At 40.5% G+C, this 17061-nt stretch overlaps 1 protein-coding gene across 1 annotated transcript in view; it reads right to left on the bottom strand.

The window, feature by feature from the left end:
* LOC123748439 (uncharacterized) overlaps positions 1–14711 on the bottom strand; it is a 102130-nt gene extending 87419 nt beyond the window's left edge. Inside the window, exons 1-3 of the mRNA XM_069309400.1 lie at positions 14326–14711; positions 4837–4970; positions 2671–2859 (exon numbers count right to left, since the gene is read on the bottom strand). Coding sequence (XP_069165501.1) covers positions 2671–2859; positions 4837–4970; positions 14326–14380 — 378 coding nt within the window. The 5' untranslated portion in view covers positions 14381–14711. The remainder of the gene's footprint in view (positions 1–2670; positions 2860–4836; positions 4971–14325) is intronic.
* Between the last annotated feature and the right edge of the window lie 2350 nt (positions 14712–17061).

Here is a 17061-nt window from a genome sequence, read left to right as displayed (position 1 = left end):
CAGAACCGCAGTGTATTTGACACAGACGAGAAGTAGACTTCCTATGCAACATAAATCAAAAGTAGTAACTTGTCCAGTCACAAGTGAATGCCCCCTTGTCTCAGCCATCGTACATAGTAGAATTTTAAAAGTTTTTCTTGACTCAGGTGCAAAAATTAATATTGTCAAGCCCTCGGCTCTTAGGGATATTGCAAATAAGCAACCTACTCCAGGTTTGTTGACGACATTTTTACACAGGTACCTGATGTCAGACATCTGCAGGAGCTGAAGGAGGCATTTGAGCGGAATTCTGTGTTGCGTTTCACTTACGAGATGGAGAAGGATGGGAAGCTGCCCTTTCTAGATGTAACAGTCATGGAAAGGAGCGGAGGTTTCCACACTGCAGTCTACACTAAGGAAACAAACATAGGAATGTGCCTCAATGCCAACAGTGACTGCCCAGACAGGTACAAGAGGAGTGTTGTTAACTCTTATGTTGACCGTGCTCTCGGCCACAGCCCGGGATGGAAGCAAGTCGACGAAGAACTCTGTAGGGTAAGGCAGGTCCTAGTCAACAACGGCTTCTCCAATGGTTTCGTTGAAGACATCATAAGAAGGAAGGTGAAACGCCATGCAACCTCTGAAGAGACAACTAACACAACACCTGTACCCCCTATTAGACTATTTTACAGGAACTTCTTTTCCACAGCTCATAAAACGGAGGAAAGGGTCCTGAAAGATATTGTTAATAGAAACGTTATCCCTACAGACAAAAATCAGAAGATACAATTGACGATCTACTATAAAACCAAGAAAACGGCCAACCTACTCATGAGAAACTCTCCAGTCACAAAGCAGAACACTTTAAAAGAGACCAATGTCGTCTATGCCTTCAAATGCCCACTTGGGGACTGTAAGCCTTAAAGAATTCAGTATATAGGCAAGACAACAACATCTCTTTCCAGGCGATTAACGATGCATAAGCAACAGGGCTCCATTAAGGAACATATAATCTCTTCCCACAACCAGACCATCACCAGAGAACTCTTAACAAAAAAACACGGAAATCATCGATTGATACAGCGATAGCAGGCGGCTTGATATCTACGAGGCACTACACATTAAGAAGTCGACACCAGCAATCAACAGCCAATTAATGCATAACTATATCCTACCCACTTCAAGACTCCGCACCAATATAGAAGCATCAAGAAATATGGGCCAATAGGCCCTTTGCAGTTACTTCCATTCTTCCCCTTAACTTACAAAATATTATACCCATTGTTTCGTGTTCTGTCTTGTGTTGAAAGCATGTTTTCACCTCATCCAAAACTGTTGTAACATATCACCTCACCCAAATGCAGGTATAAAATCGAAGCTGTTTGAACTCTGTTCAGTTATAGTTGTGTGTGTGTAAACTAAAGTCTTTGAAAATGTAATAAGTTTTACGAAACGCGTTCAAGTGTCGCATCAGACTAGAAATAAAAATGAATTTTGGAGAATTGATATTTCAGTTACCATCAATAGTGAAAAGAAATATAAGAAACATAGAGAAAATTCGTGTTAGAATTATTAATCTTACTTTTTCGGTCATATTTAATAATAATAATAATAATAATAATAATAATAATAATAATAATAATAATAATAATAATAATAATAATAATATAGTTATTATTTAACTGTTGCTCCAGGGCTGTTGCAACAGGGCTCCATTAAGGAACATATAATCTCTTCCCACAACCAAACCATCGCCAGAGAAATCCTAGTAAACAACACAGAAATCATCGATAGATACAGCGATAGCAGGCGGCTTGACGTTTGCGAGGCACTACACATCAAGAAGTCAACACCAGCTATCAACAGCCAATTATTGCACAACTATATTCTACCCACCTCAAGACTCCGCTCCAATATAGAAGCATCAAGAAATATGGACCAATAGGCTTTCTACAAACACTTCTATTCAATATCCATTGTTTCGTGTTCTGTCTTGTGTTGATGAAATTAATACCCTATTAATACTCTTGTTCTGTCTTGTGTTGATGAAATTAATACCCTATTAATACTCTTGTTCTGTCTTGTGTTGATGAAATTAATACCCTATTAATACCACATTATGTTCTGTCTTGTGTTAATGCCACATCACCCCTTCCACCTCACTCAAATGTAGATATAAAATCGGAGATACGTAAGTTCTATTCAGTTGTGTATTTGTGAACTAAAGTCTTTGAAAATGTAATAAGTTTTACGAAACGCGCCCGTGTCGCGTCAGACTAGAAATAAAAATGAATTTTGGAGAATTGATTTTTGATTTACCTCCAACAGTGAAGCGTAATGTACGAAAGATTGAGAAAATTCGTGTTAGAATTATTAATCTTACTTTTTCGGTCATATTTAATAATATATGTCTACAGGAAAGACTGCTACCAAAATATACTAATATATATATATATATATATATATATATATATATATATATATATATATATATATATATATATATATATATATATATAATTTAATTATGTTCAGATTATTTGAAAATATAATATTATCATTCATGTAACTGATGAATTCTCATAACATATGAACTTAAATTGGCCACAAAATTAATCTCCTGGTTACTTTATTGTCTTAGACAACCTGGAGCTACAGCATTGCAACACAATGTACTCAACCAACACTCACCTCACACATGCGGGAACTCAACGAGGGGCTACATGATGATCTGGAACAAGCTTCAGCTATTCTGACACAGTCCATGGTGGTGTCATCATAGGATATTTCATCGGAATCATATTCGTAGTAACGGGGGGTAGTCGGTGAGGAACAGTGAATACGTCCGCTGCCACATTGTGAGCTTGATCTAGTCCAGCTCTAATGCACAGAAACACAAGAAGTCATTAGTATAAAACATAGGACCAGCTTATTCCCATAAATGGGTCAACCCATGCCATTGTAGGTGCAAGCCTAGTGTCCTTGTTACCACATACCCAGTACCTCCAGTGTTCTTGTTAGCATGTACCCAGTACACTAGTGTTCTTTTTACCACATTCCCATTACCCCAGTGAACCTGTTACCACATACCCAGTACCCCAGTGTTCTTGTTAGTATATACATAGTAAAACAGTGTTCTTATTACCACATACTCAGTACCCTTGTGTTTTTGTTAGCATATGTCCGGTACCACAGTGGAGGCCAAGACCGTCAGTAGTTTCAAAGCGTTATATGACAAAGAGTGTTGGGAAGACGGGACACCACGAGCGTAGCTCTCATCCTGTAACTACACTTAGGTAATTAACAGTGTTCTTGTTACCCCATACTCAGTACCCTAGTGTTCTTGTTAGCATATACCCAGTAAACTGGTGTTCTTTTTATAAAGCTTCTGGTCCGTCTGATAGTACCTATCAGACGAAAAAGAAGCACTAACAAACAGAGAAGGGTGCCACAGTAAATCACAAAAGAACCAGAAGCACTAACATAGAAGATATGGCGCCACAAAATATCACAGACAGACCAGAAGCACTAACAAACAGGGAAGGGCCCCACAGTACCTCACAGATGGACCAGAAGCACTAACAAACAGGGAAGGGCCCCACAGTACTTTACAGACGGACCAGATGCACTAACAAACAGGGAAGGACGCCACAGTACTTTACAGACGGACCAGAAGCACTAACAAACAGGGAAGGGCCCCACAGTACTTTACAGACGGACCAGAAGCACAAACAAACAGGGAAGGGCCCCACAGTACTTTACAGACGGACCAGATGCACAAACAAACAGGGAAGGGCCCCACAGTACTTTACAGACGGACCAGATGCACTAACAAACAGGGAAGGGCCCCACAGTACTTTACAGACGGACCAGATGCACTAACAAACAGGGAAGGGCCCCACAGTACCTCACAGACGGACCAGATGCACTAACAAACAGGGAAGGACGCCACAGTACCTCACAGACGGACCAGATGCACTAACAAACAGGGAAGGGCCCCACAGTACTTTACAGACGGACCAGATGCACTAACAAACAGGGAAGGACGCCACAGTACCTTACTGACAGACCAGAAGCACTAACAAACAGGGAAGGGCCCCACAGTACCTCACAGACGGACCAGATGCACTAACAAACAGGGAAGGACGCCACAGTACCTCACAGACGGACCAGATGCACTAACAAACAGGGAAGGGCCCCACAGTACTTTACAGACGGACCAGATGCACTAACAAACAGGGAAGGGCCCCACAGTACTTTACAGACGGACCAGATGCACTAACAAACAGGGAAGGACGCCACAGTACCTTACAGACGGACCAGATGCACTAACAAACAGGGAAGGACGCCACAGTACCTTACAGACGGACCAGATGCACTAACAAACAGGGAAGGACGCCACAGTACCTTACAGACGGACCAGATGCACTAACAAACAGGGAAGGACGCCACAGTACCTTACAGACGGACCAGATGCACTAACAAACAGGGAAGGACGCCACAGTACCTTACAGTCGGACCAGATGCACTAACAAACAGGGAAGGACGCCACAGTACCTTACTGACGGACCAGAAGCACTAACAAACAGGGAAGGACGCCACAGTACCTTACTGACGGACCAGAAGCACTAACAAACAGGGAAGGACGCCACAGTACCTTACTGACGGACCAGAAGCACTAACAAACAGGGAAGGACGCCACAGTACCTTACAGATGGACCAGATGCACTAACAAACAGGGAAGGACGCCACAGTACCTTACAGACAGACCAGATGCACTAACAAACAGGGAAGGGCCCCACAGTACCTTACAGACGGACCAGATGCACTAACAAACAGGGAAGGACGCCACAGTACCTCACAGACGTAGGGGTCCTCGTCGGAGCCGTCGCTACAGTGCTTGCTGGAGTCACACACAGAGGTAAGACTGATGCAGTGACTGCCCTTGAGACACTCGATATCATAATCGGAGCTGCACCTTGCCTCGGTTCCTGCCGGGAGAGAGAGAGATATCTTTAGAACGATGTTTTAACTAATGTATACATACCAAGATACTTTTACGCTGCTAGCTCCAGCTCTTGTGTCTCGCTTTCTATACTTCAGTCGATTAGTAAACAGGTTTTGGAACCTTTGGGGATTTCATCTCTATTAATGAAAATGTAGATGGAGGCGTCCTCCTCCAATACTTTTCATTGTCCATCCCTATTATTTGTTCCTCTAACCCTAAAAAATACCTTACATTCATGTAATTCATTCAAGTTCACGGATTTCTTCCATGTTTATCCTTTGTTAAAGATCCTGCCTCTGTCCGGTTTGCTTACTTACCTAAATATTTTGTATGTCGTGGTTATATCAATTATGTTTCTTCACTCGTGCCTCTCAGCACTGGGACAAATCTGGTGTTATATCTCTTTCCTTTCTATTTTATTTGACACAAAATAGTCTGTATGCTGGTGTCGTGAATTACATAACTGGCTTCACATGTGTGTGATACTTGTGCTGGGTACCCGGTTGAACCCGGGTCTCCCACCCCCAGACATCCCCACCCTTTTCCCCCCTATTTCATATCTCATGCTTATACCCCCTCCTTCCTGTATTCACGCCCCCCCCCCCCATCCAACCTTCTCTAACTTTCTCACCAACATCTTCCCCGTCTCTTCACCTTTCTGCTAACATCATCTGTCTCCAGCTTATCCTTCCTTCTCTCTTTCTCTGCAAATATATTATAACGAAGCACTAAAATTGATAAATAAGTGTACTTCATTAAAATGTCAGGAGGGTAAAGGAAAGTCTAGATGCCGATATTTCATAAAGTGTAGCCCTGAGGCCAACCTCGACTGGCCTATGACACTCCCATACCCCACGGGCTGCATGTGTGAGAGTTGGGTGAGGCTAGCCCTAAGCATCCGGTCTCCTACCTCAGATATGTAATGGTATGTGCAGACCATAGCTCCTTCCCCTTCCCTCGCTTGCCTTCCCTCCCTTTGGTCACCCCTCCCATTCATCACAGTCTGACCCTCGTGGCCATAAACAGTTTGAAGTCACTTGTTCCCCTCCCTCTCCTGTCCATCTCTCCAGTGACGAATTGGAAATAGTACCTCAGGGCCAATAAACTTGTGCTCTCAAGTTACACGTGGGAGCCCGGCCAACGTTCCCACAGGACGGTAGTGGTGCTGTCCCAGTTACTGGAGTTTTCTGTCAAGAGGAATTGACCCTTATGGTCAAGCCTGATTCTGATTGGTTGAAGCCATGGAGGCCTGTGGAGGCGGGGTCCCCACAGGGTAGTGCCTGTTCATGCCATTGGCCAAGATTCTAGATCACCCAGTTGTGTTTAAATCCATTGGCCATAGGCTTGGGATAGGCGGAGTTAAATTGGGCCTAGGAACTAGGGAGTGGAGCCTATCCCACTGGTAAGCGTTTTTAGAAAATATTAGTTAGTGTGTCTTGGGGCTTACTGGGGTACAGGTCTCCTGACATGTAGGGCCAGCCATTCAGCATCGTGGCCGAGGCTGTAGGATTAAGGTAATGTCTGTCTGAGTTTTGGTACAACAGAAATACACCTCACAATTTTTCCAATTTGCCTCTTAGGATGTGCTAGGACCTTTCAAATTTGATTTTAATTTACGTGCTTAATTTAATAAAGAAAAATACATTGGTTCCAGTGGTATTCAGTTAATCCCCTTTTTAATATATTTTTCTACTTTGTCATTTTGTATATGTGGTTGATATATTGGCTTGGAAAGTTTCTGTGTTCTCCTCCATCTTATGAATATTAAAGTCGCTCTTGAATTCCCTTTTCAGTTCAGTAAGATTACAGTATTAATCCAATTAAGTTTCATTTACTTGCCCCTTTGAGTTCCAGGATTATTGAGTCCCTTCCTTCCTGGGGAAACAATAATTTAGACACATTCATTTATGGTTGGGAAGATGGTGGCCATGTTTTAATGATTTTCATTATTAGTTATAAATTAATAACCCCTATTCTTGTTGTGTCTTCCTAATTTATTATTCAACTTATATTCGTGGCAGTTCAGTGAGGGGGAGTCATACTGGACTGTAACAGAGTTAACCTGGGGTATTGGATGAAGGGAAAGAGTAGAGAGAAGTAAGAAAAGAGTTATTACAACAAGGGTAGCGTTCATAGATATTTCAGACAGATAAATATGAAATCTCTCTTCCCCCTCCCTCATCTCTCTTCTGCCATTCCCCCCTCTCCTCTGATGATGATGAATAACTATAGATGATGGTACTATGAAGAATAATACTGTTAATCATCATAGTACCTCTAAGTAAGACACAAAATACATTAACAAGTAACAAAACAGACATTATTGCTGCCTACAGAGTAGGCAAAAAGAATCCATCAGGACAAAACCAGCGGAAAATTCGCCTGAATCTGTCGTCCCAGTCCATGAAATCACATCTTGTCCGGACAGCTGCATCCCAACGACAGGGAATCTACATCAACGAGTGCTTGACTACAAAAAGACAGCAACTCCTCCACCGCCTGCGTCAAATCCGTCATCAAAACCCAGATGCAATTAATCAGTGCTTCGTTAGAGATGGCGTGATTAAAGTGAGAAAGACTTCAGGAGGTAGAATGTTTACAGTTGCTAATGAGGATAACCTCAACACTTTCCTCTCCCAGTGTGGTTTGTCTCACCTTATTATCACTCAATGAGTCAACATAATTAACCCCCTTGTCACCTACTGCGGGCTAGGTATCCTAAGTCTATTTGTTTCACTTTTTAAATTAATTTTTAATTTACTTTTTACTAGTCATTTATTGGACTTAATTAATTGAGTCCATTAATATTTCTTTAGGTCTTATTAATTATACGATCATAACTAAACTATTTATAGTTAATAAAGATTAGCTTAAATTTGCCAATGTTTATTATTCAACTTTTTTCTTTGATTACATTTATTACCTAGGTTGCCTAGCCTCGCCATACTCCCTTACTCCATTGTACCCCTGGCTTTGCCTGTGTCTCAAAATGCAAATTATTACCTACAGTGTACCTGAGAGTACTTGCCAGCAATCTACCTCATTTTTCTTTTTTTGTTCATTTTGCGTTTGTGTTGTATAGTCTTGTTTATATATTTTTTCCCCCTTTTATATCAAAAAATTTATTTTGTAATTGCCATTCTTGCCTTGTTTTCCTACAACCAGCCTTTTAATGCAGACAAGTATAGACCCAGTACTAAACCTCTTATCCACTATCTATGACAATCCTCACTTTAATGATCAAAATTGCAGATATTTTACGGCACATGATGTAAACAATGTATTAATACATAATCACAGTATCTCTGTAATCAACTTGAACGTTAGATCTCTAGGTAAACACTTCGATGATGTTAGTGCCTTGATTGAAACTATTGACAACAAATTCTCTTTTATTATACATACTGAAACGTGGTTGAAAGAGGATAATACTCAACTCTTTAACATGCCTAACTACTCAGCAATTCACAACTGTCGTCAAATGCAGAGAGGTGGTGGTACTGCTCTTTACTACCACCAAGAATTAACATGCTTAAAAATAATTAGAACTAGAGACTGCTGTGGGGAGTATATCTTCGCCAGTTTCAGAGTCAAGGGTGCCGAGTCTGTCCTGTCTGTGGGTGCAGTCTATAGAATTCCTAACACTGATGTGTCCAAATTCAACTCAAACCATAGAAATCTAATACTAGATAACAGACTGAACAAAAACCATCTAATTATCGCAGGGTACTTTAATATTGACCTCTGCGAGCCTGAACACCCTACTGCTGTTAGCTTCCTCAACTGTATGAATTCCTGCTTCCTCATACCCTTAATCACTAGACCTACTAGAATCACTGATAGCACTGCCACGACTCTAGATCACATCTGGACCAACATAACCTCTCCGCTTACTTCAGGTATAATCACCGATAGCACTACAAACCCCACATTTCTCCTAACATTAACAAACCACCTCTAGAGACAAGAGAGTTAAGCTTTAGGCTGCACAATGAAACTGCTATAGGCAATTTTATAACTGCTGCTGCTAATGTCAACTGGGAGTCAGAGTTAGGTAACATAGGAGACATCAACCTAGCAGTGCAATCTTTTCTTCAAAAAACTCTCAGCCTTTATAACACCCACAGTCCTATGCTAACGAAATAAGTCACAACCAAAAGGCTAAACAATCCTTGGCTTACAAAGGGAATACTTAAATCCATTAATAAAAAACATGACCTTGAGAAGAAGTATAGGTTAGGAACCGTCTCCAAAGAATTCTCAAAAAATTACTCGTTATTGCTATCTAAAATAATTAGAAGAACCAAAACTAAATACTACGAAGATAAATTTACCCAAACAAAGAGCAACATTAAGAAAACATGGAACACAATTTCACAGATATTGGGATCAAAGAAGATTTTAAATAACAAACCAATACTCCTGTCCAATAACGATGGTCAGCTTTCAGCCTCTGATTCTGCTATTGAGTTCAATAGGTTCTACTCTTCCATTGGTTCATCCCTTGCAAATGATATTCCATCTTCCAGTACTGATGTTAAGGACTATCTTACAGGTAACTATCCACAGTCTCTGTTGTACCTAAAGCCTACAAATTCCACTGATGTTAATGAGATAATCCTTTCCCTTAAAAAAAGGCTAGTGCCCTTGAGGAGATACCAACTTTAATTTACAAAAAAACTCCAGATCCCCTGCTATTGCATTGCTCTTCAATAAGTCACTTAAACTCCAAACCTTTCCAGATATTCTAAAAAAAAGCGAGAGTAACCCCTGTCCACAAATGTGGTGATCTCACAGTTGTTAACAACTACAGACCTATATCAATCCTGCCTAACTTGTCAAAAATATTTGAAAAACTAATCTACAAGCAGCGTTACTCTTATCTAGCCAAACACAATATACTTAGCTCTTGTCAATATGGCTACAGACCAAAAAAAAGCACTAACGATGCACTTATTAATATGATTACCTTGATTCATGCAGCTCTGAGTTCCTTCATGCTAAAATGAGTTCCCTGTTGGGTTATTTGTGGAACTGTGTAAGGGTTTTGACACTGTCAACCACCAAAACCTTCTTCTTAAATTACATCATTATGGAGTCAGAGGTCACTCCCAGCAATACCTCAAATCTTACCTTACTGACAGGCTCCAGTATGTTTCTGTGAATAATTAATTTTCTCCCACCCTACCCATCAACATTGGTGTTCCTCAGGGCAGCATACTTGGCCCTCTCCTCTTTCTCATCTACATTAATGACCTTCCAAATGCCTCCCAACACCTCAAACCAATTCTATTTGCTGACGACACAACCTACATTTACTCCAGTCCTGACCCTCTTGCTCTAAATGTCACAGTAAATACTGAGCTAAATAAAGTCTATCTTTGGCTATCTGCCAACAAACTCACCCTTAACACTGACAAAACTTTCTATATTCTGTTTGGCAATAAATCCTCTAATCAAATAAATCTCAGGATAAACAATACCCAAATTTGTTACAAAATAGATGGCAAATTCCTTTGTGTTCTTATTGACCACAAGCTGAATTTCCAGGGTCACATTCTAAATATATCAAAAAAGTTTCAAAAACTGTTGCCATTCTTTCTAAGATCAGATATTATGTACCTCACATAATATCACTGCCCTGGTGACGCTCTATTACTCCCTCATCTATCCATATCTCAAGTATGGTATTTGTGCTTGGGGTTCTACTACCCAAAATCATTTACGTCCTCTAATTACTCAACACAAAGCTGCTATTAGGACAATATCCAACTCTGGCCCCAGACATCACTCGGTACCCCTACTCAAATCTTTGAATATGTTAGATATTAAGTCACTGCACATTCTCTCATGTGTGTTATACATATATAAAACGCTGAACTGTAATGCCGATCCTGATCTCAAAAGCTTCATTGTAGGTTGTAACAGAACCCATGAGCACCACACCAGAAACAAATACAGTTTTGATATTCCTAGAGTACGACTTAATCAAACTAGAAATGCTCTACAAATCAAGGGACCCAGAATGTGGAATGACCTTCCCAATCATGTTAAAGACTGTACCTCTCTCAACCAGTTTAAGATAAAAACAAAGCACTACCTAATAAATTCCCTGTAACCTACCTTACCCCTCTATTGTCAACACATGTCTGTTATTTTAAACAACGCTGTTTGTCGACCTAATTGTATTTGTGCTGCTTTTTCTGCCATGTTCCCACCTTTTTTATTTTTATTTGTATTTCTTCTCAACACATTTTATACTTTAATCTCAATTTGTATTAAGTTTTAGTCTTTAATCTTCTTCCTGCTCGAAACACTTAGCGTAATAGTTGCTTTAGGCATTGTATGTACTAGCTCTATCTATAAATCTATCAATTTTTGTATAACCTCTTGTATGTATGTACTTTACCTGAATAAACATTTATTTATTATTTATTTATTTATTTAAGTGCACTTTTATTCATCATAGTATCCCAAAGTACACTGTTATTCTTATTAGTATCCCGAAATACACTGTTATTTATGAAATTATCCCTAAGTACACTGATATTCATCATAGTATCCCAAAATACACTGTAATTCATTATATAATTGTAAAGTATTCCATTCTTCGTCATAATGTCCAAAAGAACACCTTTCACCTATCAAGTAAATTTTGTTCATCATAGTCGTGCAAAGTGCCCCGTTTTGGATCATAGTATTTCAAAGTACATTTACCATGATGAACTATGGAGTACTTTTGGATACTATTATGAATTATTTGGTTCTTGCAATATTATGATGAAGAAATGGTACTTTGGAATATTATTATTAGAGGGTTCTTGGGGTTAATATTTTGAATTAATTAACGGGTACTTTAGAAGATTATTATAATCTATGGAGGTACTTTGGTAGATTATTATGATCTATGGGTACTTTAGGAGATTATTGATGATCTACGGAGTACTTTGGGAGATTATTGTGATCTACGGGGTGCTTTAGGAGATTATTGATGATCTACGGAGTACTTTGGGAGATTATTGTGATCTACGGGGTACTTTAGGAGACTATTGTGATCTACGGGGTACTTTAGGAGATTATTGTGATCTACGGGGTACTTTGGGAAATTATTGATGATCTATGAGGTACTTTGGGAGATTATTGTGATCTACGGGGTACTTTAGGAGATTATTGTGATCTACGGGGTACTTTGGGAGATTATTGTGATCTACGGGGTACTTTGGGAGATTATTGTGATCTACGGGGTACTTTGGGAGATTATTGTGACCTACGGAGGTACTTTGGGAGATTATTGTGATCTACGGAGGTACTTTGGGAGATTATTGATGATCTACGGAGGTACTTTGGGAGATTATTGTGATCTACGGAGGTACTTTGGGAGATTATTGTGATTTAAGGGGTACTTTGGGAGATTATTGTGATCTACGGAGGTACTTTGGGAGATTATTGTGATTTAAGGGGTACTTTGGGAGATATATAAGATCTACGGGGTACTTTGGGAGATTATTGATGATCTACGGAGTACTTTGGGAGATTATTGTGATCTACGGGGTACTTTAGGAGATTATTGATGATCTACGGAGTACTTTGGGAGATTATTGTGATCTACAGGGTACTTTAGGAGATTATTGTGATCTACGGGGTACTTTAGGAGATTATTGTGATCTACGGGGAACTTTGGGAGATTATTGTGATCTACGGGGTACTTTAGGAGATTATTGTGATCTACGGGGTACTTTGGGAGATTATTGTGATCTATGGAGGTACTTTGGGAGATTATTGTGATCTATGGGGTACTTTGGGAGATTATTGTGATCTATGGGGTACTTTGGGAGATTATTGTGATCTACGGGGTACTTTGGGAGATTATTATGATCTGATACTTGGGAGACAGTATTGAACTAGCTTAGGTTACTGCGATGAAATATGGAGTAGTTTTGGTAAATCATGATGAACTAAAATGTATTTTGGAGTTCTCTACCGAACCAAAGGATACGATAAGGAAATTTAGGGTATTTTGGGAAATTATGGTAAATAATGAGGTCCATTTGTGAAATTTTGATAAACTAATGGTTAACACTTGAGACCATGAAGAACTTGGGGTACTTTGGAATACTAGGGTAAACTAAGGGGTATTACAAGATATTATAATGAATTCAGGGAATCCTTGGAAGATTATGATGAATTAAGATATACATTGGAAGACTTGTTAGTAATATAGGGTGGTTGACGAGACTATGATGAGAACTAGAATACTTTAGGATTCTTGGATTAAGAACAGAGTACTTTGGGAGACTACAATGAATTAAAGAGTACTTTATGGGACTATGATGAACTCCTGGATGCTTACAGAGACGAAGATGAACTACCGGGTATTTTGGGATACTATGATGAACGTGGTACTTATGGATAATGGGATAAAATGAAGGGTAATCAGTGAGATTTAATATTTAAGACTTATTTTGGGATGCTGTGATCAACTAAGGAGTGCTTTGGGATGTTGTGATCAACTAAGGAGTGCTCTGGGATGCTGTGATCAACTAAGGAGTGCTTTGGGATGCTGTGATCAACTGAAGGGTATTATTGGAGACTATATGCACAAAGGTGCATGTTATGAAGTTAAGATGAACTACAGAGAAATTTTCATTACAGTGATGAACTGAGATTCAAGTCCAAGTAAACACAAAAAAAGAGTATCAGGAAATGGATATACGGACGAACTGCATGTACACCAGAGATACAAGAAGAAAAACATTGCTAGAATTTGTGAATCTAATATGATTTGTTCTACAACATACATGAGACAAGCATTACAGAATGCATCTCTAGTGTGGAGTTGTGGCTTAAAAATGCACAAAGCTACGATTCGAACCTAAGCTAAAATTGGGCGAGTACAACAGCAGGTCAGGTCCCAGGAGCTAGAGCTTGACCCTCAGCAACACCTGGGTGAGTACAACAGCAGGTCCCGCCTCTCAGCTGTCAATCAACAGGTATACAGGTTCCTGAGCCTATTGGGCTCTATCATATCTACATTTAAAACTGTGTATGGAGTCAGCCTCCACCACATCACTGCCTAATGCATTCCATTTACTAACCACTCTGACACTGAAAAAGTTCTTTCTAATGTCTCTGTGGCTCATTTGGGTACTCAGCTTCCACCTGTGTCCCCGTGTTCGTGTACCACCCGTATTAAATTATCCATCCTTGTCTACCCTGTCAATTTCCCTGTATCCTTGCCTTCTTACGGCAATATGCTCGTAAAGTCTTACTAGCTTATTGCCCCATTACAAATCACCCCATTAAACTGTGCGACGATGGAAACAATGTAGTTAACTTGCCTGCCAGTAACACGGACGTAAGCCCCAGCAACCAGAGAAGTCTCACGTGAACCATGTCTGTGCCCTTTGCTGCTGTGGGAGGCAGAGGTCACTGCTGCTGTGGGAGGCAGAGGTCACTGCTGCTGTGGGAGGCAGAGGTCACTGCTGCTGTGGGAGGCAGAGGTCACTGCTGCTGTGGGAGGCAGAGGTCACTGCTGCTGTGGGAGGCAGAGGTCACTTCTGCTGTGGGAGGCAGAGGTCACTGCTGCTGTGGGAGGCAGAGGTCACTGCTGCTGTGGGAGGCAGAGGTCACTGCTGCTGTGGGAGGCAGAGGTCACTGCTGCTGTGGGAGGCAGACGTCACTGCTGCTGTGGGAGGCAGAGGTCACTGTATTTTATTATTGGTAAACAGTAAATTCCATTACAAAATCTTGCACAAGGCTTAAGAAAATTAATAAAATTAAAAATTAACACAAGACTGCAGACACAATGTCCCACCACGAGGGTACACTCTATACAACACAATACAGTATTGTATACCTGCAGGTACAGCAGACACAACGTCCCACCACGAGGGTATACTCTACACAACAACACAATACAGTATTGTATACCTGCAGGTACAGCAGACACAATGTCCCACCACGGGGGTATACTCTACACAACAACACAATGCAGTATTGTATACCTGCAGGTACAGCAGACACAACGTCCCACCACGAGGGTATACTCTACACAACAACACAATGCAGTATTGTATACCTGCAGGTACAGCAGACACAACGTCCCACCACGAGGGTATACTCTACACAACAACACAATACAGTATGGTATACCTGCAGGTACAGCAGACACAACGTCCCACCACGGGGGTATACTCTACACAACAACACAATACAGTATGGTATACCTGCAGGTACAGCAGACACAACGTCCCACCACGAGGGTATACTCTACACAACAACACAATACAGTATTGTATACCTGCAGGTACAGCAGACACAACGTCCCACCACGAGGGTATACTCTACACAACAACAGTCAACAACCCAATTAAAGGTCGTCCCACGGACGGTACTTAAGGTAAAGCTTAACTACGATGTTGTGGTGAGCACCAAGATCACTATGATGAGGAGTGGTCATGACGATGACGATGTTGTGGTGAGCACCAAGATCACTATGATGAGGAGTGGTCATGAAGCACCAAGATCACTAATATAGTGTGGTGGTGACGATGCATGAAGATCACTGCGATCTGGGGGGGGGGTGTTGTGATGAAGCACCAAGACCACTACGAAAGACGGGTGGTGATAAACAACAAAGGTCTCTACGATGGGGGAGGGGGAGTGAGTGTCGGAAAACCCGACAACATTTACCAATATTCTGTACAATATACAGATAATATTGCTGCTGTTTGTATTAAAATGTTAACCCTCAGAAAATAAAGACTAATGGAATTTTCCGTCGATAAAAAACGGGAGATCAATGCCACATCGCTTTTAAATTCACCAGGTAATTCTGTTGGGAATTATTCTTAATACAGTGGTGTTGGGACTGTAAATATTATAAAAACATTTGCCTTGAACCAACTGAATTAACAACACGAAAATAGATTGATATGAAGAAGCCTGATTCGAGGGTGGAGGAGACCACCGCTCGACCGCTCTCGCACAAGACAGCACATATATGACTTAATGTTTAAAGTCAATATGTTGAATATGAATTAGTACATATGTGGCATATCCCCAGTAACATTTTTTCCAAGGTCCAAACTCTTCCTCAGGTACCAATTTACATCTCACAATACCCGTCCATCGCCGTAGACAGCAGAATTGTCGTGATTGGCTATAGTGGACCCCATACCTATCTTTTTTTTTTTTTTTTTTTTTTTTTTTTTTGAGATATATACAAGAGCTGTTACATTCTTGTACAGCCACTAGTACGCATAGCGTTTCGGGCAAGTCCTTAATCCTATGGTCCCTGGAATACGATCCCCTGCCGCGAAGAATCGTTTTTTTCATCCAAGTACACATTTTACTGTTGCGTTAAACAGAGGCTACAGTTAAGGAATTGCGCCCAGTAAATCCTCCCCGGCCAGGATACGAACCCATGACATAGCGCTCGCGGAACGCCAGGCGAGTGTCTTACCACTACACCACAGAGACTGCATGGGTAGTTATTGATCCTATGGGTAGTTATTGGGCCCAGACCCATCCTACAAGTTGTATGGACCCCTTACCCACCTAACAGGTGGTAGACGATCCTATACCCATCCTACAGTAGGTAGTAGACACTCTGCCATCCTGTTTGCAGTAGTTTACCCCAAAGACATTCCAACGTAACATCGTTTTCTGTTGACGTTCCTAAAATACATTCTTTAAAGATTTTTAAAGCACAAACTAGTGTATATAATGTTGATTGATGAAGCACTATTATATTATGTAATAATTTATAGTCCTTATTATAATTTACTATGAACAAGAAATATTTCTCAAAACAAAACTACGAGCCTACAATAGGATATAGCTGATCTGTAATATTTTAAGAGCATGGACAACAGTAGGTAAATTTCACAACCCATGTGGGACCTGAAAACTACAATTTTCATTATAATTGAACCAATCACGACTATTCTGCTGTCTACGGTGATGGACGGATACTGTGAGCCGTAAATTGGTACGTGAGGAAGGGTTTGGGCCTTGGAAAAAATGTAACTGGGAATATACCACATATGTACTAATTCATATTCAACATATTG

The sequence above is a fragment of the Procambarus clarkii genome, chromosome 65, assembly GCF_040958095.1.
Source record: "Procambarus clarkii isolate CNS0578487 chromosome 65, FALCON_Pclarkii_2.0, whole genome shotgun sequence".
NCBI lineage: Eukaryota > Metazoa > Arthropoda > Malacostraca > Decapoda > Cambaridae > Procambarus > Procambarus clarkii.
The sequence above is the reverse complement of the archived record's forward strand: the minus strand, read 5'-3'. Positions and strand labels throughout refer to the sequence as shown.